This window comes from Euprymna scolopes, chromosome 24 (genome assembly GCF_053919585.1).
Source record: "Euprymna scolopes isolate OS-2025 chromosome 24, ASM5391958v1, whole genome shotgun sequence".
Classification (NCBI taxonomy): domain Eukaryota; kingdom Metazoa; phylum Mollusca; class Cephalopoda; order Sepiida; family Sepiolidae; genus Euprymna; species Euprymna scolopes.
The window spans coordinates 91,815,119-91,842,140 of NC_136505.1; the positions used below are offsets into that span (position 1 = coordinate 91,815,119).

General features: G+C 34.0%; 1 protein-coding gene across 1 annotated transcript in view; it reads right to left on the minus strand.

The window, feature by feature from the left end:
- The window catches only part of LOC145246847 (proton myo-inositol cotransporter-like), an 83,828-nt gene extending 57,031 nt beyond the window's left edge, over positions 1–26,797 (minus strand). Inside the window, exons 1-3 of the mRNA XM_080108693.1 lie at positions 26,059–26,797; positions 10,678–10,837; positions 3,082–3,275 (exon numbers count right to left, since the gene is read on the minus strand). Coding sequence (XP_079964819.1) covers positions 3,082–3,275; positions 10,678–10,837; positions 26,059–26,539 — 835 coding nt within the window. The 5' untranslated portion in view covers positions 26,540–26,797. The remainder of the gene's footprint in view (positions 1–3,081; positions 3,276–10,677; positions 10,838–26,058) is intronic.
- Between the last annotated feature and the right edge of the window lie 225 nt (positions 26,798–27,022).

Below are 27,022 nucleotides of genomic sequence, written 5' to 3' on the forward strand. Positions count from 1 at the left end.
GGTCTCTGGTATTTGAGGATAATTGAATGTTAATATATAAGTGTTTGTATATATTACCTCTCCTTTTTTTTTAAATGTGATTCTTTTTACATCTGTGACCCCTTGGTTTTTTAGTTCTGTTTTGATTTCTTCTGTTGTGCAGACGGAGATTTCCTGGTTTTTTATGACTCCTTTGGAGTAGTTTAGTGTTTGGTGTGGATAAGCTTTGATGTTTGTTTCATGCAATTTTTGTAGTTGAAGTAGAGTTTTGGCCTGTTTTTTATTTAGTACTTCTACCAATATGGTACCATTCCTTAATTTTTTGACATTTTTAGGTGTTATTTTGCTTGATATTACCTTTTGGATAATGAAGGGTGACATTTTAGTTAACGGTATATTAGACGTTGCTTCTAGCACGATGAATCTTGGAAAGTTTGTATCTTCATTGTCGCTGTCAGAGTCAATTTCTGTGTGTGGTCTCTTGGATTTTTTGGTATTCATAATAATTTTTGAAAAATTCATCAGCCATGCTCCCCACCCTCCTCGGAGCCCCTTATGGGGAAGAACTATGAGGGGGTAAATCCCATTCGCCTCGGTTCTCCAGGGCTACATAGCTGGTATACTCAAACATGGGGAGGTTTCCAAGCATTCACAATATATGGTTATGCCCACCCAAGTATGGGATTTCCCTGTATTTTTATTATTCCTGATGGTTACCTTTTTCCCAGCTTGATTGACCCTTCAGCCATCGCTTATTAATTCAGTTTATTGTTTATGTTGAGTGTTAGTGTGTTTTTGTTTGGATTGTCTGAATTAGTGCTTGTCATGACCAACCGATTGATTGGATCGGGCCTATCCAACCTCCCGTCTAGCCTAGTAAGGGCCAAAGTGGTGTGTTGTAGTATCATGTTATTATTTCCTAGGCATGTTCCACTCAACCACCAGGATCCCGTTCTTAATGCATTACGGGTTGCCACCAACGGTCAACTGGTGGTCCCATTGAAGGATTTTTACCCTCTGCAGGGGGGCAGTTGGTATGTTCTATCGCCCTACCAACTAGGCAAAAAAAAAAAAAAAAAAAAAAAAAAAAAAAAAAAAGGGTGAGGAGGTGAAGGAAAAAGAAAACGAGGGAGGGGAGGGGGAGGAGAATGTTGTTTTTGTTTTTGTTTTCGCAGAACATGACTAAGTTTTGCAAAAGGGAATAAAAAAACAAAGACATCTATGTAGGTGCGTTTCATCTCAGGAAGTCAGTAGACAGCCTGATCTGGTAGCACCAGATTAAATAAAAAAAAAGAACGATTGGAAAAACGTAATAAAAAAGAGAGTACATGCATAGGGGAGATATAGGCACAAGAGAAAAAAGTGAAGAAACTGATTTGCCTTGTCATTACTTCTGGTAGCAATCACGCCGGAGGTTAGGAAGTACATTAGCTGACTATTACCTCCTTATTCTGTATAAGCACAAAATTCTCTTTTTTTTTTCTTTTTTTTTTTTTTTTACGAGTTAGAGTCAGACAATTTTGACCAATTTTAGGGATTTGGTTTGGTTTACAGCATATTAACCCCTTTTACGTCATTTAATGCCAGAACATAAGTGACAATGCGGTAGATAGAAGTTGAATGTTATTAATATTTCAGTAAAACCTTTTCATTATATTTTTTTTATACATCTTTGCTCCCTTCAGGCATTCAAATAATTTTATCTGTGTCAACTTTGCTGAAAATCTCTTAAATTATTTTCCTGGTAGCAAAGTCGGCTCAAAGTCTACACAGCATGTTAGTATAGTGTAGGGTTTCTGGTACTGTATGCCGGTGGTGCTTATTCCCCTTTCAGTAAATACGAGTAGGTGGCAGAAGTGTGGATTCCTAGTGAAATTTTTAAAAGATAAAACAATAAAAACAGAATTAGTAGTGGTTACTCAAGATTGTAAAAATCTTGAGTAACCACTACTAATTCTTATCCTCGAGTACCATTTGGCCTTGTTCAGTAGTGACTCATCTACACACCTATACCAAACTCCTCTTTGAATATTTGGTCTACAGACTTGAAACTTGATATATAGGGTATTTGGGCCTTGGGAACAAATTCAATTTGATTTTTAACCTTATGCTAACATTGATATTAAAAAAACTACTTTTTCTATTAAAAAATTACTAAAATGAACTTCTTAATATATTCGGTCATGGATATATGGTCGACTTCATATAGATTAACTAATTTTGAAAAACTAATGTTAATTCATGAATTATTCATTTTTTATGTTTCCTTATTAGATGATTGATTTCATTTCACTATTATGCTGAATTCTTTTTATGCATAGTTTCTACATTCTGCATAATTGTGTAAAATTTAGGTTGAAAACATTCTAGCACATGGACCTGTTTTTATCTCTCTCTCTCTTTTCTCATGTTATATATTATATTATATATTCTTTATATATATATATATATATATATATATATATATATATATATATATATATATATATATGTGTGTGTGTGCCCTTGTCTGTGTATGTGTGCGAAACTTCTCTACCAAACTCCTCTTTGAATATTTGGTCTACAGACTTGAAACTTGATATATAGAGTATTTGGACATCAAGAACAAATTCAATTTGATTTTTAACCTATAGAAATAACTTTTAAGAAATAAAAAATTGAAAAAAAAAAAAAATGTTGACCTTGGCAGGAGTAAATTGACTACCTTCTGAGCATGCTCACATATACATTTTTAGTTTCAAGTTGTTTAATTTTTAGCCTTTTTATCAATCTGGTGATAGCTTAGATGGAAATGCCAAAAGCTGAAGCTTTAAATAACAACTAAAGTTGGAGTGAATATTTTGGTTTCGATTCCAGTTGATGGCACCAAAGTCATGCTTTTTTTTTTTTTAACTTTGAAATCATTACTATATATATTGGGTACAATATAATAATCAATAGAGGATTTGCTCTATAATAATAAATATGAAATCAGCATGAATTAAAATATCATATTTAAGCATATTTTATGAGTGGGCAATGCCAGGCAGCCTGCTAGTTAGTATACAAAAAATAAAAATATTTGTGAAAAATCACAAAATAAGGTACATCCAATAAACTTACCGTTACGTTTTTCATTTCTGTCAGAGATCATCAACGCAAGTTCTTTCTCAGGTAAATCCTTCCAGAGACGCTTCATGACTTGCTGAGCTTTGATTATTTTGCCTTTCTGTGCAAGAAAACGGGAACTCTCTGGCAGGAACAGGAAACACAGGAGTTGAAAAGACGAAGGAATTATGATGAGGCCAGACAAAAATCTAGAAAAATAAAAACACGAGAATGTAGAATGGATCAAGAAATGGGGGAAAAATTTAGATCTTCAATTTTTTGAACATCATTTTTAATTTTTTCAGGGTCTGTTTTTTTTGTTTTTTTTAAAAAATATTTTGCAAGTTCCCTTTTCAATCCTCATGGTTCTGCGGGTCGATGGTCTCCAAATTTTACACTGTATAGTTTAATCTAATAACTTCATTATTTTTCCATGGTCAGTCGAGCTTCCTGCGATTCAAAACATCCATGCTTCTGCAAAAGTTTACCCAGATGGGTGAATGCTCCACATACAAGCGAACTGATTCGTTTTTTTACTCGTGTAACTCACCCCTAACAAGGCATATCACCACTTGGACGTAAGGGGCTACTATTTGAGACCATGTCTAGGAAAGATTAGTAAGATGTTGGTTTACATTACATTTAAACTTCTGCATATCAGTACAGGCAGAGAAGCAGGTAGCAGGAAGGGAATTCCAAAATGTCTAGCTGTTCGAGGGACGAAACTATTAGAGTAGAAAGCTTTCTGGCATTTAGGGACCTCAACAGTGAAGGGGTGTGATTTTGTGGCTAGGGACATCAACGGTGTAAAGGTCCCTAAATGCTGGAAAGCCTTCTACTCTAATAGTTTCTTCCCCCCAGACTACTAGACTTTAGAATTCTTTTTGCTTCATTGACTGTACTGACATGCAGAAGTTTAAATGTAATGTGAACAGACATCTTGCTGCTCAACTCCCCACATGGTCAGTCAACCTTCCTGCGATTCAAAGCATCCATGCTTTTGCATTTTAACAGATGGGTGAATGTTCCACCCTTAAACTAACTGATTCGTTCTTCGGACAATCTCTATGCTGAACAAATATGGTGCTTCTAGCAAATCCTCCGACGTAATATGCTGGGTTTGGTCAGGTTTCACATTGTAGATGCATCTAATCATGAATCTATAATTGCGATGAAGTTTGCCACTCCGAACACAGCTGCTGTAGCATTATTCTGGATGTAGAGAAGAACACACCAGAGACTGTCCTTTTCTTTTTTACGTAGGCATCACCACTTATCAAGGCCAAGAGGCCATTCGAGGATAAGCATTAAAGAGTGTACAGTAGAAATTGGACAATATAGTAATCGTTAGTAATGGAAATTCGGTAAATTTGTTAACTTATAGGGAACGGCTCATCAAAAACCTGTTTACGTTAGACTTGAAGACAACCATATTGTAGTCAGTTGGAAAGCAGGAAAACGGAAGACAATTCCACATGCGTGCAGTTCTAAGAAAGAAGCTTTGCTCATGGAATTTATGTTTATGTTTAGGCACAGATAAAGAGTGGGGGAAATTAGTGATAGTGTTTTCTGCTAGACGGGTGTTTCTTGTGAAAGTTTTGCGAGGGGGGACCATAGATTGGAGCTCACCCGAGCACTTGTCATGAAAATAATGATAAAGCAGACACAAACTCGCAACATCTCTTCTGTGAGAAAGAGGTTGCAAGGAAGAGAAAAGGACATCCCCTACGAGGCTACAAAGTCTATTTTGAACTCTATTAAGGCAGGACAAGTTCTTTCTAGCAGCTCCTGCCCAAATGTGGCAACAGTACTCCATCCTTGGACATATCTGGCTCTTATGTAGCATCAGCAGTGAGATCTACTGGATCGATAGAAGGATCCCACCATTTTGTCAGCAGCCTTGGCAACAGATTTGATGTATGTGTTAAAACTTGAGGCCTCCCCAAGATGAGAGCCATTCATTTCAATTGATGACAGATGTGGATCAGAGCATTGATGATGTAAAGATAGAAGCTTGGTTTTAGATGCATTAAAAGTAACAAGCCACCTTTTTCCCCATTGAACCACTTGCTCAAGATCAGAGAAGAGAGAATCAGAGAGAACTTCGTCGTTTACGGTTTTAGATGTGCTACCATAGATGGTAGTGTCATCAGCATAAATGTGTACGAATGATGTAAGGATGTGATTTGGAAGATCATTAATGTAGATCAGCAAGAGAGTTGGGCCCAGGATGGACCCCTGAGGGACTCCAGCATTAATACTGTGAGCTTCTAATTTCTGCCCATCAACCACTACTTGTATAAACCTATCAGAAAGAAATTATTTAATAATTAAGACATTTCCAGCTATACCATAGCTGGAGATCTTGTGAAGTAGACCTTTATGCCATACCCTATCAAAGGCCTTTGATATGAAAAGAGCAATTGCCCTAGAAAGGTAGCCTCCGTCGAGAGATTTGCTAACCTATGAGATATAACTATAAGCACATCTGCTGTAGATCTAGCAGAACGGAAACCATATTGTGTGTAACTAAGAAGGTTATTTTTGCTGAGATGGTTGATTACTTCTCTATTTAACACACATTCCAGCAACTTACTCATGATGCACAGGAGACTTATTGGCCTGTACTGAGAGGGAGATGAGCGATCACCTTAAATACAGGGCATACTGATGAGATTTTCCAGGGTGATGGGAAGCAATTCTCCTTAAGACGACGTTTAAACAGTTTTGTAAGGATGGGTGCTAGTTCTGGTTGAAGTCTTTTGAGTACTATAATTGGAATACCGTCAGGGCTGGTTGCTTTACTGGAATCAAGGTTTTTGATTAGCTTGGCAACATCACATACAAATATTTGTATATCACATAGCGTGTTTTCTGATACAGGAGGAAATATTGAAAGTTGGCGGCCTTGGTCGCAAAGGGTTGAGTTAGCTGCAAAGTTCTTGGCAAAGAGTTTGGCTTTGTCTGATGCTGACGAGATTACCTCAGGTCCATTGATGATAGTTGGGATAGAGCACACATTTCTGTTCAGGGTTCTCATCTTTACAAAGCCACAATTCGTCCATGCATGGAGTATTGTTGCCACATCTTCGATGATGCATCTATCACCAGCCTCTCACATCTAAACAGTGTTCAATAAAATCTAATAGGCCCCACACTATCAACCAGGCTCCAACCTCTGTTCCATCGCCTCAATGTTGCATCCTTATGCCGGTTTTTTTTATTTAATGGAATTTGCTTTGATAAACTCATAGCAGTTGTGCCCCCCCCTTGACGTATATATCCTCGATTAACCCGATAATCAACAAAATCCAGCCTCTTCACTGTAGAGGTACCTAAATGCAGGAACCCCCCTTTTTTTTTTTAATTCCAACTTCACCCCAAACAAGGTACAGTGTTACTTTGATGTAGGGGGCTACTACCAGGGACATAAGTTGCAGGGATACTATGTAGGGCGTTGAGCAGCTAGATATCTGTTCACATTACACTTGAACTTCTGCATGTCAGTACAGTTGGGAAAACAGGAACCTGGAAGGGAGTGCCAAAGTCTAGCAGTTTTGGGGAAGAAACTACTAGAGTAGACGGCTTTCTTACATCTAGGGATCTCTATGTAGGGGTGGGATTTTGCTGCTTTTCGGGGGGTATTTACATGGAGGGGTAACAAGGGCTTGTAGTTCATCGGAACATCCACTATTAAAATACTTGTAGAACAGGTAGAGGGATGCAACATTTCGTCGATGGGACAGAGGTTGAAGCTTAGATGACAGTTTCAGACATCTTGTTGCTAGTAAGTAGTATCAGCCAAGTGTGTGTGCAGTCAGCACCAACCCTATTCAGGGTTTAACTGGCTTCCTCCGAGAGAGGAAGTTTCATGGGAATATGAAATTCACAAGTCCCCAGTCACATGTATATATCAGGTAAGTGAACCGCGTCCATGAGCGAGAGACTAGTAGCAGATGCACCAGCCCAAATGTGACACCAATACTTCATACATGGGCGAATAGTGGCCTTGTAGAGGTACAGGATACTTTGAGGTGTAAGTAACTTTCTAGCATGGTAAGGAGAGCCCACTTTCTTTGCAGCAGCCTTGGCAATGTATCTGAAGACCTGTGATACAGTGAAAACATGTCTATGGATAACTATAAATGCATTATTTCTTGGGTTGAGCATATTATTGAGTGAAATAATAAACTGCCACTGGCGTATAAGGCAATGCTTTTGGTGTTTAGACGATATTGATCATTGTAATTCCATGTACCTACTTAGCAACAGCCAAAGTAGCGTTACAATTAGAAGCATTGATTGTTGTCTAAATAGTGGAGTTGATTCTAGCTTGAGGCACTTGCTAGTTTAGCCGTGCCGAAGAGCTGTGATACAGCAGAACTGGCTGTTGATGATATACTTCCCTCAGACTGCTAGACTTGGGAATTCCTACTGTTTCTTGCTTTCTTAACTGTACTAACATGGAGAGGTTTAAATGTAATGTGAACAGACATCTTGCTGCTCAACTCTTCAGTCCCCTCTTAGATGCAGTTTTTTAACCAAATTATTTTTTTAACTATACAGTTTTTTAACCACAGTTTTTTTACCAAATTATTTTTTTTAACTATACAGTTTTTTTACCAAATTATTTTTTTTTACTATACAGTTTTTTTACCAAATTATTTTAACTATACAGTTTTTTTACCAAATTATTTTTTTAACTATACAGTTTTTTTACCAAATTATTTTTTTAACTATACAGTTTTTTTACCAAATTATTTTTTTAACTATACAGTTTTTTTACCAAATTATTTTTTTAACTATACAGTTTTTTTACCAAATTATTTTTTTAACTATACAGTTTTTTTACCAAATTATTTTTTTTAACTATACAGTTTTTTTACCAAATTATTTTTTTAACTATACAGTTTTTTTACCAAATTATTTTTTTAACTATACAGTTTTTTAACCAAATTATTTTTTTAACTATACAGTTTTTTTACCAAATTATTTTTTTTAACTATACAGTTTTTTTACCAAATTATTTTTTTTAACTATACAGTTTTTTTAACCAAATTATTTTTTTAACTATACAGTTTTTTAACCAAATTACTTTTTTTAACTATACAGTTTTTTTACCAAATTATTTTTTTTAACTATACAGTTTTTTTACCAAATTATTTTTTTTAACTATACAGTTTTTTAACCAAATTATTTTTTTAACTATACAGTTTTTTTACCAAATTATTTTTTTTAACTATACAGTTTTTTTACCAAATTATTTTTTTTAACTATACAGTTTTTTTACCAAATTATTTTTTTTAACTATACAGTTTTTTTACCAAATTATTTTTTTAACTATACAGTTTTTTTACCAAATTATTTTTTTTAACTATACAGTTTTTTAACCAAATTATTTTTTTTAACTATACAGTTTTTTACCAAATTAATTTTTTAACTATACAGTTTTTTTACCAAATTATTTTTTTAACTATAGTTTTTTTTACCAAATTATTTTTTTTAACTATACAGTTTTTTTACCAAATTATTTTTTTAACTATACAGTTTTTTAACCAAATTATTTTTTAAACTATACAGTTTTTTTACCAAACTATTTTTTTAACTATACAGTTTTTTAACCAAATTATTTTTTTAACTATACAGTTTTTTTTACCAAGTATATGCTACAGATCCTTGCAGACAGGTCTAGTATGAATTATGGGAGCCTTAAACGTTTTGTTGATTTCAGATGTACAATCTTACTACTATAGACCACTACTAATTAATTAATTAATTTTTTAATTGTAACTTCAATTATTTATAACTAGCGGGGGTACCCGGCATTGCCCGAGTGTTTGTTTCCGGGACGGGGGGGGGGGAGTTTTAAAAAAATGTTATGGTAGGTAAGTAGGAAGGATCAAACCCGGAGTCATGAGTAAAAGTAGGAAAATAAAGTGTGAAAAAAAACAAACAAAAAAAAAACATCTGCAACGTTAACAGTTCGGCCACCAAGAAAAGTCCATTCCAGTTGTTTAGGAAAAAAAAAACAAAAAAAAAAAAACGACTACGGTAGGTTGGCGCGAACGTGAAAATATAATGTGAATTGTCCAGCACGCTAACCACTACGCCACAGAGCACTGCAGCTTAGTTTAGTGATTTTAAATAACTTCACATGAAAGAACTACGAAGCCAAACCGGTGTTCTCTTCTCAACTGTTCCTTGTGAACGATCCCCAAACGGTGTTAAGTGGTGGCAGGGGGGGGGGAGGAATTTATTAGAGAGAAAATATTTTACCACTTCCATTGATCTTAACCGATTTTGGCCGTGACTTCTCAGCAGAAAAAGTATAGAAATCTAAGATTATCGAGGAATTTGAGAAATAATAAGCCTATAACACACCTCAGATATTGTTCTGCCGTTTGTGCATATTATATTTGCATGAAATATCTTGATTTTTAATCCTATTAAGGTCAAAATCCGACGGGAAAAAATGAGTTCATTTTATTTATATAGAGATTATCAGCTTCCATATTGTATTAAATTTTATACTAGATCTGCTTAGTAGGTGGTTGTTGCTGTATTTTTGAGTTGTCTTATTCTCCACCGTTCTTCTGACTATAACTTTTTACTTTGTTTCATAGAGGGTTTCCCTTTTTCCTTCATAAGTGGTCAGTCATATCCGACTTTTCAATCTTACCTTGTATTACGGCTTTCTGATGTTCTTTTAATCTTAGTGGACAATATGTCTCATCTTTGTATAGTTTTCCACATTTAGAGGAGACCATGTAGTTGTAAAAGCTTGAATCCCTGATAATCATTAATCATCCAGCTGGTATGAATAAAAAATCATCACATATTTGTAAACTTGTCTTGTCATCGTCATTCTACAACTGAAAGGTAAATGTGTTTCGTCTATCATCTTGTAAACAAACTTATGGATTACATATTTAAAAGAATTTTTTGACAAGCCTTTCATGTATGGTATACAAACTGTGGTGAGTTTTCAGGAGGTATTCTTTAATGTCTGGTCCAGGATTTTTAGATCTGAAGTCATGCTCTGTGGATAGTTGTTTCGATGGAAGGTTTCTCTTAAACTGTCCATGTCCTCTCGATATACATTGCTTTTGCTCGGTGTTGTAGGTAACTGAGGATTCATTTCTTTACATTATATGAAGTGCGTACATTTTCTTTTTGGGATTACAGAGATTTGTTGACATGAATTATGTTGGCTAAGTGAAGAGTTCCGTTAGTTTTCTTTTCAGAATTTACAATGTTAAGTTAAAATAAAAATAGTAGACCAAAAATGACGCACATTCATCCAGTGTTTTTGCTTTTAAGAAAACAAAAGAATAAAAAAGGAACTTTATCGGTGAAAAGCCAATGGCTAAGAGACCTTAAATAATTCAACAAAAAAGTAAACAAAGGATCCCCCCTTCCCATATTAAGAATGACTTTCTAAATTTACACAAGGATTTATTTTTTAAAACAATATGTAAATTTTGGCATATATTTTTTTTTTTTTTTACCACAACAGATAAGTACATAAAATTTTTTGTGCAATTTTTTTAGATATTGGGGTTAATATCTGAAGAAGCACCAAAATATCCAGAAAAAAAAAAAAAAACTCACCGCCAACCATCCTTTTTGAGATAATAACAAGCTGCTGCTGCAATTCCCGAGAGTAATTGGCCAAAAGTAAGGGCCGCCATATTCAGCATGATAACCGGACCCCGCATTGAAGGGGCTGTGTTTTCAGCCAGGTAGATGGGGACCGATAATGTAGATAGACCTGAAACAAAAGTGTAAGGCAATAGTTAGGGATCAAAAGCATAGAGTGGTTCTTCTTTGTAATTGTGTAACAGAGAGAATATGGCGGCTGCAAATATTGAGTCGTGTGCAAAATGATGTCATGGTAAGGAAAAAGAAATTGACTACAAAAAAGGGAGCGAGAGTATGTTTAAGATGTGAGAGATGTCACAGCATTAACAAGAAGTTACGTCCGAAGGGAGAATGAGGAAATTAATGTTGTTGACACAAAAAAATGTTGTTGATACAAAAAAGTTGTTCCTACAAAAAAAAATGTTGACACAAAAAATGTTACAAAAAAAAAATGTTGTTGCAAAAAAGTGTTGTTGACACAAAAAATGCTACAAAAAAATGTTAACACAAAAATGTTGTTGACACCAAAAAATGTTGACACAAATACTACAAAAAAATGTTGTTGACACAAAAAATGTTGTTACACAAAAGGTTACAAAAAAAATTTTGTTACAGAAAAATGTTGTTACAGAAAAATGTTGACACAAAGTGAAGTTTGTATATATCACCATTTCAACCATTCATAAACTACATTTAACAATATACCAATCAATGGATGGACTAAGACACTTACAGGCTTTAAAGGCGGGCGAATAAAAGATATATCTGCCTTACTTCAAAAAATGCTAGTCTTATTTTTGGTGTCTTTAAACCCCCACCCACTCTTTTTGCTGATGAGGAAACTTTGTTTAATAAAATCAAATGATAAAATTATTGTTCAAGACTCAATGAAAACATCGTTTCCGAAGTTTATTGATTTTGTTTGTTCTTTTTGAAACTGATTTTTAATTATAAATTATGAATCATTTTATATATATCTTTTATATTTTATAGAGGAAATTAGACCTGGAGTCTAAAGAGCAGAGTTTATTTTAATGTATTAAATGTATTAATACTTTGAAAAGAACAGTGTAGATACATAGACAATATACAGAAGCATGCCCAAAGGACTAAACTTAAAACAAGTTTTTCTAATGCAACTCAATAAGGAATATCCACCTTACTACGAAAATGCTAGTTTATTTTGGTGGCTAAAACTTCTTCCCCCCCTCCCATATTTTTGCTGATGAGGAAATCATGTTCGAAGACAAAACCTTTGTCAATTTTGATAAATAAAATGAATATCATTTCCGAAACGATCATACACTCGTTGATTTTGTTTGTCTTTCCTTTTGAAACTGATTCATAATTTACAATTATTAATCTTGTTTATATATATATATATATATATATATATATATATATATATATATATATATATATGAGCAAACGGTTAATAAAACATGTTAAAAAACACTTTGAAATGAGTTAAAAACATATTTAATCTGAAAAGGAATCACTAGATAAATGGATAGTCCTTAATCTACGGAGTTTCAAAGAAATACTTTCCTTCTCATTAGAGGGTAGGAATTAGCAAAATGCGGGATCGGATTTTGCATGCAGAAGTATTTGATGAAACAACAAGTAAGTCAAAGATCTTACTTGAAAACAAAAAACGTGAAGCAGAGGGAGTATGGTGAAGAAAAAGGTAATTACACATGAATGGATAGTCTGGTGGAAGATAAAAAATCCAGTGACGGTAAAATCCAAATGTAAAACTTCAAGAAAGTTAAAAGAATTTCCATTTGTACAAGTAAAATCCAAGGAAATCCCATAATTGGAAGAAGATGGTCCATAATAATCCAAAGGCAGAAATCCATTTTATATATATATATATATATATATATATACATATACATACACACACACACACAGTAATATATAGTAATGATAATTAGTAATAAATATAGGTCCTGGATATGACCTTAAACTATATCCAGTGGTGAGGCCTTAGCTTGCGGGCTTTAGAGAGTGTGGAGACACCCTTTAATTGTCATTGCTCCCAGGTCCACTCTGACTCGGAGTGGTAGTACCTGTTAGGGTCCCAACTATCGGTCAAATAGAAACCGACTTGAAAAGAACAAATATATTCTATTAAAAATTTTTCTTCAAAATCATTGAAAAGTGTTGATATGCCGTAAAACAAAAACAACCAACCAACCATAGTAATAAATAGTGATATTTACAACTAGAAATAAAAATAGGTTTAAGGCTCCTAAAATTCATACCAGAATTGTCCCGAAGGACCCATGGCGCAGTGGTTAAGAGTACTTGAAAAATCAACTGTAAAAGTGATTTTCTCCTGAAGGTTGAACGTTCAATTCTCGGTGAAAGATACAATTGCGAATTACTTAGGACCTCTACACAGTCATGGCTGATGGAACAAGTAAAATTTTGTCCAAATGCCCAAGTTCGACAAAAATATTCGACAAGATACATCTGAAGAAGATCGGAGGTTACATCGTCGACTGAAACGTTGTGAAAATCAAACTCAAGAATATATATATAATTTGTTTGTTTTTTTTTTACATAGGCATCATCACTTATCGAGGCCAAGAGGCGACTCGAGGATAAGGGTTAAAGAGTGTACAGTAGAAATTGGACAATATAGTAACCGTTAGTAATGGAGATTCGGTAAATTTGTTAACTTATATGGAACGGCTCATAAAAAACTTGTTTACGTTAGACTTGAAGACAACCATATTGTAGTCAGCTGTAAAGCAGAAAAACGTAAGACAATTCCATAGGCGTGCAGTTCTAAGAAAGAAACTTTGCTCATGGAATCTACGCTTAGGTATAGGCACAGATAAAAAGTGGGGGAAACTAGCGATAGTGTTTTCTGTTAGACATGTGTTTCTTGTGAAAGTTTGAAAGTTTATATAATACGAATAACCAATCCTCATCTCAAAAATTCAGAAACATCAAGTGGAAACGGTTCATGAATAGCTTGAAAGTTTGGTTTGTATTGCAACTGCAACACCCGTCGAGCTGAATCTACTGTGAAAAATTTCCCCCACTCTTTATCTGTGCCTAAATCAAAACGTGGATTCCATGAACAAAGCTTCTTTCTTAGAACTGCACGCCTGTGGAACTCTGTTCCATCTCCCTGCTTCCCACCTGACTACAACTTGAATGTCTTCAAGTCCAACGTTAACAAATTCCTAATGAACCGCCCCCTTAAGTAAACACTTCATCAAATGTCTACACTAACGTACTCTACTTGCAATAACCCTTATCCCTGAGTGGCCTCTGGGCCTTGATAAGTGGTGACCACCGTGTAAAAAAAAAAAAAAAAAAAAAAAAAGCGACAATTGCTGAATCTGTACATATTGAAGAATGCAAGAAGAAACGTATTATTAGGAATATCTGCTACGCAATCATCCCACAAGCGTTCCATACTCGGTGCAATGCACTTGTATGTTTCTAACAACTTCTTGTGCGAGCGTGTCAATGTCTCTTATCTCCTCAATCGTCTCATAACAACAGCCTCTAAGGTTATCATCAAGCTTAGGGAATAACTAAAAGTCACAAGGAGCAAGGTCTGGACAATAGGGAGGGTGAGGAACTGTCTTGATGCTTCTCTTGGTCAAATGGTCCGTGACAAGGATGGAACACACTTGGGAGAAACTTTGTGCAAATATTTCTTCGTGAATAATTGACATCAAATTGTGCACTTATTGTCTCTATAAACACACGACGGTTCTCTCCATGAAATTCTTTATTTGGCCAATCAATTTTGGTCTTCTGACTTCTTTACTTCTTCCCTCATCATCTCTCACAGACTCCCTGCCTTCCTTGTATCTCTTATGCCATTCAAAATCTGAAATGGAACTCATACATCAGGTCTGTTGCCAAGGATGCTGGGAAAATGATGGGCTCCTTCTACCATTCCAGAAGATATCTCACTACTGATGCAATTCTCTACCTGTATAAAAGCCAAGTACGTCCAAGGATGGAATACTGCTGTCACATCTGGGCAGGAGCTGCTAAAAACAGCCTATCCTGCCTTGACAGAGTACAAAATAGACTTTGTAGCTTAGTGGGGGATGCCCTTTTCTCTTCCCTGCAGTCTCTCTCCCACAGAAGAGACGTTGCGAGCCTGTCTTTGTTTTATCCTTATTTCCATGGCAAGTGCTCGTCTGAGCTCCAATCTCTCGTCCCCCTTGCCAATCTTTCACGAGAAACACCCGTCTGGCTGAAACTACTGTCAATAATTTTCTCCACTCTTTATCTGTGCCGAAATCCAAACGTAGATTCCATGAGCAGAGCTTCTTTTTCAGAAGTGCACGACTGTGGAACTCTCTTCCGTTTGCCTGTTTCCCACCTGACTACAACTTGGATGTCTTCAAGTCCAACATAAACAAATTCCTGACAAACCGCCCCTTAAGTAAAACACTATCAAATCTCCAATACTAATGATTACTACAATACTATCTCATTGATTACTGTACACGCAATAACCCTTATCCTCCGAGTGGTTTCCGGGCCTTGATAAGTGGTGACCTCCATGTAAAAACAAAAAAGAAGAAATTGATTTATGCAAGATGGTCCAAAAGTAGTCTGGAAACTTATTGAAGGCATTTCATAAATCACTTCCAATAGAAAGATAACAGGACAATATGTTATGCAAGATTAGACGAGTTCAAAAAATAAAAAAATAAAACAAAGAGCCGTACAATTTTTTTTTTTTTTTTTTTGCTTTTTTTAATGTAAGGGGCTATTATTTAGGATACAATTTTCAGAGACACTGTAGGGAGTTGAGCAGCAAGATGTCTGTTCACATTGCACTCAAACTTCTGCATGACAGACAGGGAAGCAGGAACCCAGAAAGGGACTCCAAAGTCTAGTAGTTCAAGGAAATAAACTATTAAAGTAAGAGGCTTTCCGGCATCTAGGGATCTGTGAAGGGGTGAGATTTTGCTGCTTGTTGGGTTTGTCGGGGATATCTATATTGAAGGGGTACAAGGGCTTGGAGTTTCTCAGAGCAGTTTTCATTAAAATACTTGCAACATTTTGATAAGACAAGGGTTGGAATTTAGCTGACAGAGCAGGACCTATCAGGGTGGCGATTCTTTTTTTGAACCCAGTCCAGGAGAGAAAGGCTATGCCACAAATGTAGCGACAATACTCAATACATGGGTAGATGGTGGCATTGTAGATGTACAAAATACTATCCAGCATAAGTAACCCTCTAGAATGATAAGGGAAAGCCTACCTTCTTCGCAGCAGCTTTGGCAATGCTCTCAATGTATCTGTTTCAATTCATGCTCCTTGTGAACGTTATGCTGCGGAGTTTGAATGAAGAGCTTTTAGATAGTGTATCATTAGTAGGGCTGTGACAACAGCATATTCTTTTCGTTGTTTTGACTCTCTGGTATATATCCGACACAGTAAGACACAGTCAATCAACCGAGAAGCACATCAGTCTATATAAAAACATATAAGATATTAACGGATATATAATCAAGAGTACAAAACAATGAAAAGAATATGCTATTCTCACAGCCCTAATCATTAGCCATGGCTATCAGTGGTTGAGAAGGTTTCTTGTAATTATGAAAGGAAAGAAGCTTAGTCTTAGCAGCATTGAATGTTACCATCCATTTATGTTCCCCATTCACCTACAGACTGGAGGTCCTCCTCTAATGTTTTAGCGAAAAAACCTGCAGAATTTATCTTCCATGGCAAAAAATAAACAACAATGTTTAAGAGTCTTGAGTCCTAAACTGTTAAAAAGCCCTGGAAATAAGGGCCTTACTTTACATTAAATTAGGCAGTACTTTTCATGACGATTGCCATTCACAATCGAGTATATTTTTGTCTGCTTTGAATATTTTAAAAATGAAAAAAAAAAAAAAAAATTATGGTTTAAATATTTGCCAATTTTACAATATCTTTATTTTCGGTTTATTTACATTATTTTTTACTTTTCCAAACAAAAATTAACGTTGAAGTATAGTATCTGTTGTGATACTATACTTTATCTTTTCTTGGTTAATGAAGGAGAAATCTTTTATGATTTAGGATTAAAAAAAATTGTTGTCCCCCCCCCCCCAATTCCAAGTGCATCTTTTTGTGGTTGCAGGGGTTTTCACAACATTATTTTTTTTTCACATGTGAAAAACTTTGTTTTTAATGCTAAAAAAAAAAAAAAAAAAAAAAAAAGCAATAAACTTCACTGAGATGTTAACATATGCTGTATATTAAAAAAGGTGGTTCACGCTGACAATTAAAATAATAAATGTTGAAAATGTTAGTAAAAATAAGTAAAATCATAAATGTTGGCTCTTCGGGAAGGCAAGTAAGTAGAAACAACACAGCCATTCATTAAAATGTAGAACATTTAACAGCCGAGAAATTATAACAAAAATCAACAAATACCTTATACCAAACGCAGTAAAATTGAAATATTCCTTATTATATGTGCTGAAACTGTGTTTACATTCTTTTTATTTCATTTCTTTTAACTGTCTTTATAACAAACACAACTTCACAACTTGTTGCTTAACCGTTGGGAACTTCATACTTGAAAAATTGTATTAAAAAAAAAAATCTATGATTACCATTAACTCTAAATTTGGGAATGCAACTCAAACTTAGGGTTAGTAGTAGAATGAGTCATTTGTTTACAAATTTTCAGGTATTAAGTGCCCCCATCTGTTAAGCAATAAGCGGCCATTTGTTTATTTTTTATTTAGTGTGTAAAGACATTTTTTTAACAACATATTTTAAAATTAGAAAAATACTTAGTTTTAGCACGTTAAAAGCATCCAGGTCGGTAGATGATTAAATTCTATTGTGTTTGGTATAAGTTTTTTTGTTGTTGTTGCATCTTTTTACAATTTTCAGTTATTAACTTTCTACGCTTTTACCAGGTGAATAAATACTCTTACATTAAGAGGGAGGAGGTGCTTAGATCGTATTTTGAACTAAATAGACTGTCCCCCTCCCCACAAGAAAAATGTACTTAAAAAAAAAAAACAGAAAGATTTTATAGGGAGTTTTAAGAATGGTTAACAAAAAAAAAAAAAAAAATGGTGAAAAACAAACCAAATAGTCAAATAATTTTTATGAAAAGCAATATATACTACTTTTCTACCTACTTGAATGAGCTGAGTTTAAAGTATTTTCAAGCATTTTTCTTTATTTTTTTTTAATCTAAAATTGCAAGTCAAATATCTCCAGATTTTCTAGAAAAAAAAAACAAAAAACGCTAGCGGCTCGGCTAGATTAAAATTTTATCCACTAGATTGCAAACGAAATCTCCAGATCTAGAGGGAAAAATGCTAAATTGGCAACACTGGTTTTACTAGAGAACATAATAAAGGGAGGTAATCAGTTTGACAGTTTTCATGTGCATTATGGTTGTCTGCCCTTGTCCAGCAATTCATTGTACATCTTTTTCACTCTCATCAAAATAGTTACATTTGATTTTCCTGAATAAAAATAAGATTACTTGATCAAATTACGCGAGTTTTGGAATTCTTCATCTTCGTCCCGTGACTGGTATATACATCATACATTTTTGTATTTTCTTTAATCATAAACTAGCAGGACCTGTGGAAAATCTACAGCGAACTCATTCATATGAAATATATTGATGTTGGCATTCTGTAGATGTTCAGCATAAATAGAGATGCTCTAATATCATTGTAGTTCTTTTGTTAAAACTGCAAAAGTATCTATCTAAGCTAGCAAGGATGCCCAGGTTGTAAAGTACACTTAAGTATGATATTTTAATATTGTAGATTTCGTATATATTATTATAGAGTTAGTGTTCTATCGATTTTTATATATTATAAAGTTGCAATTTCCAAAAAAAATATATATCCATGACTTGGGTGCATTAGCTTGAATTGAAAGCGAAACAAAAACTAATGAAAATATATATATATATATATATATTTGTACTTTTTTGTAGAAAAAGAAATCCCATACAGTGCTCTATTATTAGGGAAAAAACCTTTCTCGAAATAAGAGCAATATATTTTTTTGTATAATATATACAGGAATTTACATTTATATCGGTAGTCGGTACTGACGGTTTCAAGCCCGGTAGTTGAGGACTGCTCTTAATGTCTGCCTCAGGCTCTCTTCAGCCGACTCTTGAACAAGCACCAAAAATTCTCATAGGAGATCGGGTTCTTCTTTGTTGTTGTAGCGAAATTCGAAAATTGAAATATTGAAAAGTGAAACCAATAGTATCCACCAGATTGTCATGTCGCAAGAATTCAAAAAAGGTCAAACTACTTTTAAAAAAAGCTAAAGGAGAGTCGACTGAAGAGAGCCTGAGGCGGACATTAAGAGCAGTCCTCAACTACCGGGCTTGAAACCGTCGGTACCGACTACCGATATAAATGTAAATTCCTGTATATATTATACAAAAAAAAAAAAAATATATATATTTGTAGTCATCGACATACAGTCCTGTTTCGTTGTATCACAACTCATCAGTGCCGCTACACTAGCATCTCTCCCAAGCCAAGGACTGAACCTAGACCCGTCGTGTTGACAGTCGGCAGTTCTCCCACTCGACCACAGAATGGGACACCCGCAAATAACTCGTCGGAATGTCTATTTGAATAGACACCCACCACCACTTTTACAGTGCTCAAACCGCCTGCTTGTAAACAAACAAACAACGAGCTTCGCATTTTTCAGCCAATTAAGTAGCGGGTGAGATTATTCATGACAGTGCTCTACCCAAAGAGGGGGGCTTAAAATATATTTGTAGTCATACATATATCTTGAGTGCCATCAGCTATAATTGAAACCGAAACTTATAAAAAATGCTTGCTAAAATTATTTTTAAAAAGTATAGATTATTGGAATGTTATTAGGTGAACCCGAAACCAAAACTTATGGAGAATTCTTAGTAAAATTATTTATTACAAGAGATGGAAGTCCATATCAATGAAACGACTCGGATGCATGTGTGACACAGAAAATAACACATATACTATCATATTAATATATAGATGCCACCATAAGTGCCAATTTGAACAAGCACCAAAAATTCTCATAGGAGATCGGGTTCTTCTTTGTTATTATAGCGAAATTCGAAAATTGAAATATTGAAAAGTGAAACCAATAGTATCCACCGGATTGTCATGTCGCAAGAATTCAAAAAAGGTCAAACTACTTTTAAAAAAAGCTAAATTTGCAAAATTTGACCTAAAATTTGGTTGTTAAATGGGTGATCAATTTACTATAACGCTGCATTAGAAACTGAGTACCCCATACAAATATTTAAATATTGATTTTTTTTTCCCCCATTTTTTATAATCTGATAGCTTAGCGGGCATTTTCTTTGATGACCTAACTCAGCATAGTTTACCTCCAAAAAAAGAAATAAAATCTACTTAATATGTTTCAACGACCTAGAAAAGATAATATTCTCCCTCAGTTTAAATATGTTCCTTTGTCTAGAGGCCTTTCCACTACTAAGTTTGAGCAATTATACAATTTTTTGGTACACGGCATCGATTAGTTAAATCAACTTACCATCAACTGGCCTGTGTCCCCCTTGCTTTTTCTTAATGACACTAATAAAAAAATTATATCCTGTATGTTCTCTGATGATTTCTGATCTAACAAGAACAATTTATCAATAAATATTTCTGAATTCTCATCATTGCCTAGGGCGATCAATGTCCTTGAGAAAGTTTGGCGGTTCTGTGATAAGTTGAGACACAGATACTAACCATCGAGCTAAATTGTTACTCTTTTCCTGTATGCAGAGGAAAGAATTTCCCTATGAGTTGAAATATTTGAACCAACCTTCAAATAAGCCTGTTCCTCCTAAGGGATCAGCTTTTGGTTTGTTTATTGATAAGGATGATCTGTTGCGGACTCCAGGATCTATACAAAATTCTAACATTCACCCCTTTAAAGTTAAATTTCTTATACTTTTGGGAAAACACTGTTTAACTGAATTGGTTATTAAAAGAGGTACTGTTACACGAATGACCCGGTTCAAGCCAGGTTGACATGCTAGTATATATATATGTGTATAGGTGTATATACATATATGTATGTTCATGAATTAAAATGTGGCACGCGTCTGCGGATGAAATATCAGAAATTGACAAGCTGAACGGGAATTGTTTCAATATTTCTCACAAATATAAACAAACCTTGTTATTGTTATGAAAAATGTAACAGAAAGGAATCTGGTTATGTGGATGTTTTGAAAAGATTGATAGGAAAAATTCACAGAAGGAAAAAGATTGCAGTTGGAGATTTGATTGTCAACCGAGTGAACGCCACGATAATTCTCTCTGTCGCTCACCCACTCTCTCTCTCTATCTACCATAAGCAAGAACAACAGATACAAATAAAAAACGGACTGTTGCTTACACCAAAGGTTGTTGTGTTTTGAGTTCTTAAAAAGGGTTTATAATATAACAGTACATTTAAATTCTCCCTTCGCTTCCAAGAGATCAACTGACCAACTGACTGGCTCTCTTGCTTGCTGACTAAAAATCCGAACCCATAATATGGAGAAATGTCTTTTGTCTATGACATCAGAAGTGTGTTTTTCAAAAGTGACCAATTTCACGTGGCTGTACATATGTTTGTCCAACATTTTTGACAACAAAAGAATCCTTATTCTAATCAGCGAAACATTTTAGTAAAAAAGACAAAACATTTTAGTAAGAAAGATAACTGTCGCAAGTGTGTTTATACCGGGTTTCTCATTTCTACTACGACAGACATTTTTTGGAAAAAAACTCTCTCAGACACCACCTAGTGGCAAAACAAGGATCTGTGCTAAAAATAACAACTACTTTTTTTTGTTTTTCGAATTGAAGACAAAGAAACCCAAATCCATCAAACAACAAAGAGATTTTGATTCTGAGCTGAATCAAAGAAACACGATAAATTAACTAGTGTTAAGATGATTAATCAAAATCGGAATCGGGAATCGGAAAAATTGGAAGATTTGGGGGTATCAGAATCGGCAAAAAAGCCCAGTTTTTTATGCCAAAATGATTCTTTTGTCTTTTTTTATTTGATTTTGTTTAAAGTAAAATCTTCCATTGTTGATAATAATGATAAAATAAACATTTATTGGTCCCCCAATTTATCGGAGAGTGACCTATGTTTTCACTGGCCTTCGTGCTTCTGTGCATCCGTAGCACTATCAGAAATTTCGTGAAAATAGTGAATAATTCCACCCCATCTTTCCAAGCTTATAACTCCTCGAAAAATGTAATTCAAGCCCTAATTTTTATTTTCAATTAAAGGAGCAAGGGCCAAGGTTTCATTTAAAAAAAAAAAACCCAAAAAACAATGTGTTTTTTTAAAAAAAAAAAAAAAAAGGTTTTAAACTTCGGACTTTACAGGTAAATTTCTAAAAAACGGGGTTTTTTTTTGTTTTAAATTTGAATATATTATTTATTGACCTTTTCTCTTCAATTTGTGATATATAAAACTATTCAACATAAATTATTTACTTTTTAAGAGAAACTTGAAAATGGGGAGGGGGCGTGAATTTAAAAAAAACGTTTGTCTAAAATATTATATTCGGTTTATTGAAAAGAACATAAAATTTCACATTGACCCTGAAAATATCGTAAAAATAGAATCAATAGAAAAATTTTGATAGATTTTTAAAGTTTAAAAATTGAAAAATATTGAGTTCGGAAAATTCATTACTGTTAAAAAAATATATATATATATATTTCTATTACTTTTAAATCAACTGTAATAGTTTATTTTGGAAGTATAATCCATAAAGAAAATAAATAACCCACTTTTAACAGAGAAATTACGAGATTTTTATATTTTATTCGCAGTTTCGTGTTAGGGGTGTCAAAAATTCCTACAAAAATTCTGATGCACTCACTGCAATGCATCCGTTAGTCCGAACTATTGCCAGATAACCGTCCGTTAGTTTTTCCTGAAATTTTGCCACAAATTGTATTTCATTAAATAGATGTGCACAGAGTAAGAAAATATTTTTACAAAAATTCCCGTTGCGCTCCCAAGGGCTCCAAAATGGCCCAAAATGACACATTTTGCTCCATAACTTTTGATCCATCCATTAGATTTTTTGGTACTCATGCACTTATTGATCCATGCTGACATAATAATGTTATCATTTAAAAAGCCATTCTTAACATGGAGAGGGGAGGGTGCTTTATACCTATTCTTTAACCTTACATTTGAATAAAAAACATAAAATTTTAATTAAACTTGGAAATACGATTTAAAAAATAGCGCGGATCAGTAAGTGCATTAGCACAGATTTTTTTAAAACTTGACCAAAATGTGGAGCCTATTGTTCTTAATATAAATCCAGTATGGGTGACCCGGGCAAAATTCTGGTCTGCGTCCCCGGGGACTTTTAGTGCTAAAAGCGCCTCTTTGTGGTTCTTTTTCATATTTCTCAACAAAAACTTGATATATGTCTGACTATATAGTGTTTTTTTCACGGTGGTCACTGGTCAACTTATTGATTAATTTGTTGTTAACCCTTCAAACTTGCTTTAATTCAATAACATGTTTAAAATTATTTATTTGTTCGAAAAAAACAAAAAAAAAAAACAAACAAAAAACTATTTTATAAAAATTCAATGTTGCTTTCATTACAATATTGTATTAAAATTATATTTTCGGTACTTGTACAGTTTAATCAAGACATTAAAAAAATGAAAATATCGAAAAAAAGTTTAAATTGTATGTATTTGTTATGGGACGAAGTTCTGAAAAAAAATTTCACTTAATTTCATCAAGTAGTTTTTTTTTTTTTTTTTTTTTTACAGCGAAAAATGGGTTTGTATTACTGTAAACAGATTCGAAAAAGTTGTCAAAAAACAAATATATAACAAATAAATGTTATCAAAGGCAAGATAAGTTACTTTTCTACCAAACTGGATATATTTTTTGGTACTGGTCGCGATTAGAGTTCCCTGCCGAACACCCTAAAAAAAACACTGACTTCTCCCTTAGTTGCCATAGTAACTAAACGATCATGAATTTTTATCGACTTTGTTTTACTGTTTATGAATATTGAAATAAAAGACATTACTACACATTTATTAATAATATTTCACTTTTAATCACTTTTATCAACTTTTTTTTTACTGTTTTACTGTTTATGTGTCACTTTTATCGACTTTTTCTTTTATTTTTTAAATAGCATTTTCTTTTTAAATGACGACGTTTTTAGTGTTTATGAATATTAAAAGAAAATAATTACTAAACATTTCTTAATAAAAAAAATGGGTGCTAGTGCACTTACTGCACTTATGATCCGCGCTATATTTTAAATCGTATTTCTAAGCTTAATTAAAGTTTAATGTTTTTTTTTATTCAATTGTAAGGTTAAAACGTAGTCATTTAAAAAGAAAATGCTATTTAAAAAATAAAAGAAAAAGTCGATAAAAGTGACACATAAACAGTAAAAAAAAGTCGATAAAAGTGATTAAAAGTGAGATATTATTAATAAATGTGTAGTAATGTCTTTTATTTCAATATTCATAAACAGTAAAACAAAGTCGATAAAAAATTCATGATCGTTTAGTTACTATGGCAACTAAGAGAGAAGTCAGTGTTTTTTTAGGGTGTTTCGGCAGGGAACTCTAATCGCGACCAGTACCTATTTTTTGTGTTTTTATTCAATGTAACATATTTATTCAGCTCGAAAAACATACAGTGTTTACCGATGTATTGGACAATTCAAAATGGCGGCCGACTCTCTCTTAAACACGGTAAGTTCGAGAAAAGGTGTTAACTGTTATAAATAATAAACTAGACAAAATACTATTAAAAAAAACACCGAATATATGTCAACCTATGTCACGGTAATATATATTGAGCGAATTTCTAACAGTATTTTGTCTAGTTTATTATTTATAACACCTTTTCTCGAACTTACCGTGTTTAATAGAGAGTCGGCCGCCATTTTGAATTTTCCAATATCGGTAAACACTGCATGTTCGAGCTGAATAAACATGTTACATTGAATAAAAACACAAAAAATATATCCAGTTTGGTAGAAAAGTAACTTATCTTGCCTTTGATAACATTTATTTGTTATATATTTGTTTTTTGACAACTTTTTCGAATCTATGTGTACAGTAATACAAACCCCGACAAATAATTTGTTATAATACCGAGCAAAATGTTCGATTTTTAGGAAGAAAAGCTAGTATTTAGAGATGGGGAGGGGTGTCAGCGCCTTAACTGAAGTTATCTCCCTTTGTCATAAAATTCAAACAATTTTTTTTTAATCCAAGATGGTCGCCTTCAACGCGCTCTCATAAAAACGTGTTTTTCCGCTTAAAAAAAAAAAAAAAAAAAAAAAAAAAAAGCTACTTGATGAAATTAAGTGAATTTTTTTTTCGGATAACTTCGTTCCATAACGGATACATACAATTTAAACTTTTTTCGATATTTTCATTTTTTAATGTCTTGGCTAAACTGTACAAGTACCATATTTTCTTACGGAAACTTTTCAATAAATGTTTTTACAATTATATTTTGATAAATTTTTATTCAATAAATGTTTTTGTTTTCATTTCCCGTTTTCAGTAATTTATTCACTTTTTTTCCATAGTTCTTTCCGGAAGTTTAATTTTTTTTTTTTTTTTTATGTCATGCTTAGGCCATAGTTTAAAATAATGGTGTCTCCCTTACATTTGCACAGCAGGTGCATGAAATTAAATGGTGTCTCCAATTTCGGCAATAAAGTGTAGAAGCACCGAAGTAAGTGCCTTAGGCATTTGCGAATTTGAACAGTACTTACTGTGCATAAGTACTCAAAAGAAACAGTCTAGTCTACTGATGGCGACCCACGGCTACGAATTTGGAATAGGGTGTGTAAGCGAGAAAATTCAGTATCACCAATAACGGACCCTTTGCCATCGATCAGTTGGGGCACATCAGGCGACCGACAAACAAAAGGGGGGGGGTAAGGCTTGGGCGAGTAAGACCGAAGCATGACCGATGTTAAATATTCTAGCCGGATCAAACTTCATTCCAGTGTCTGAAATGCTTGACAAAATGGGTACTAGTGCACTATTGATCCGTGCTGAAATAATAACGTTATTATTTAAAAAGCCATTCTTAACATGCTGAGGGGAGGGTGTTTTGTAACTATTCTATACTTTGAATTAAAAAAAACAAAAAAAAAAACATATCAGAAAACTTTAATTAAACTTGGAAATACGATTTAAAAAATAGCGCGGATCAGTAAGTGCACTCACTGCACTAGCACCACAAAAGGATACCAAACCGAACCTTCAATAAGGAACAAAGCCAGACTTACGTGTAAATCTAGGAAATCAACACCAAGGATCTTACCTATGGCCACTCCTGCGAGGATCCTTCCTGGCAAAGTGTAATAGAGTCCTGAAGTTTCCATGGATGCTGCAAGTAGGGCGACCACTGCGGACAGCATCACTGTAAACCTGCGGCCAATTTTATCACACAGATGACCACAGGTAAGGGTAACGACCATGGCCATGGCACTGGCCACTCCGACCAATGTTTGTCTCCAGAAGGCAGAAGTTGGAATATTAGGGTTTAACAGGAAAAGGCCGGACACAACGGCCATTTGGTAACCGGTCACTAGAAACCCGCAAGTGCTCGCTACCACAAGAAATACAAAACGGGAAGTCATTTGGGCCCTTTGCAGGGCCGAACTACTTGGGTTACTTGCGTCTTTAAGAAAGTCAAGCTTTTTTTCGTCATCCCGGTTTTTAACAAGTTCTTCATTTTCGGTAGATTCTGTGGTTTTACAATTGTAAACGGTCGCGGTTTCTTTGGAGCTAATTGGCGGCATTTTTTTTTTCTTTTTTTTTTTTCTTTTTTTTTTTTTTAATTAATTTCGTTGCTAATATATATATATATTTTTAAGACATAACTAGAAACCTTGACTTTTTCGTTGTTAAGTATTTTTGTGTCTTGTCTGACAAACTAATAGTCTAATAAAATAAGATAACGAAGAAAAAGGGTAAAGTACTCGTCCGTGTCATAGTTATTATTATATCAGTCGCCTTTTTATCTCCATTTAAAGTAAGTAAATAAAGTTGAGAAGATCGTTGCTAATGTTTTAAAATATCAGACAAAATCTCTCTTCAAAAAATGTGTGCGTGTGTGTGGTGGTGATGGTGCGGGGGGTTACTAAAGCGAATACATATCCAAAAATTTTTTTTAAATCTGACTAGCACTTTAGCAGCTCCTGACTTCAACATGAACGCGCGTTTTTTTCATTCATTTCCTCTCTATTGCTTAACGCGACTTCCCAGAAAAGTTTTACCATCTC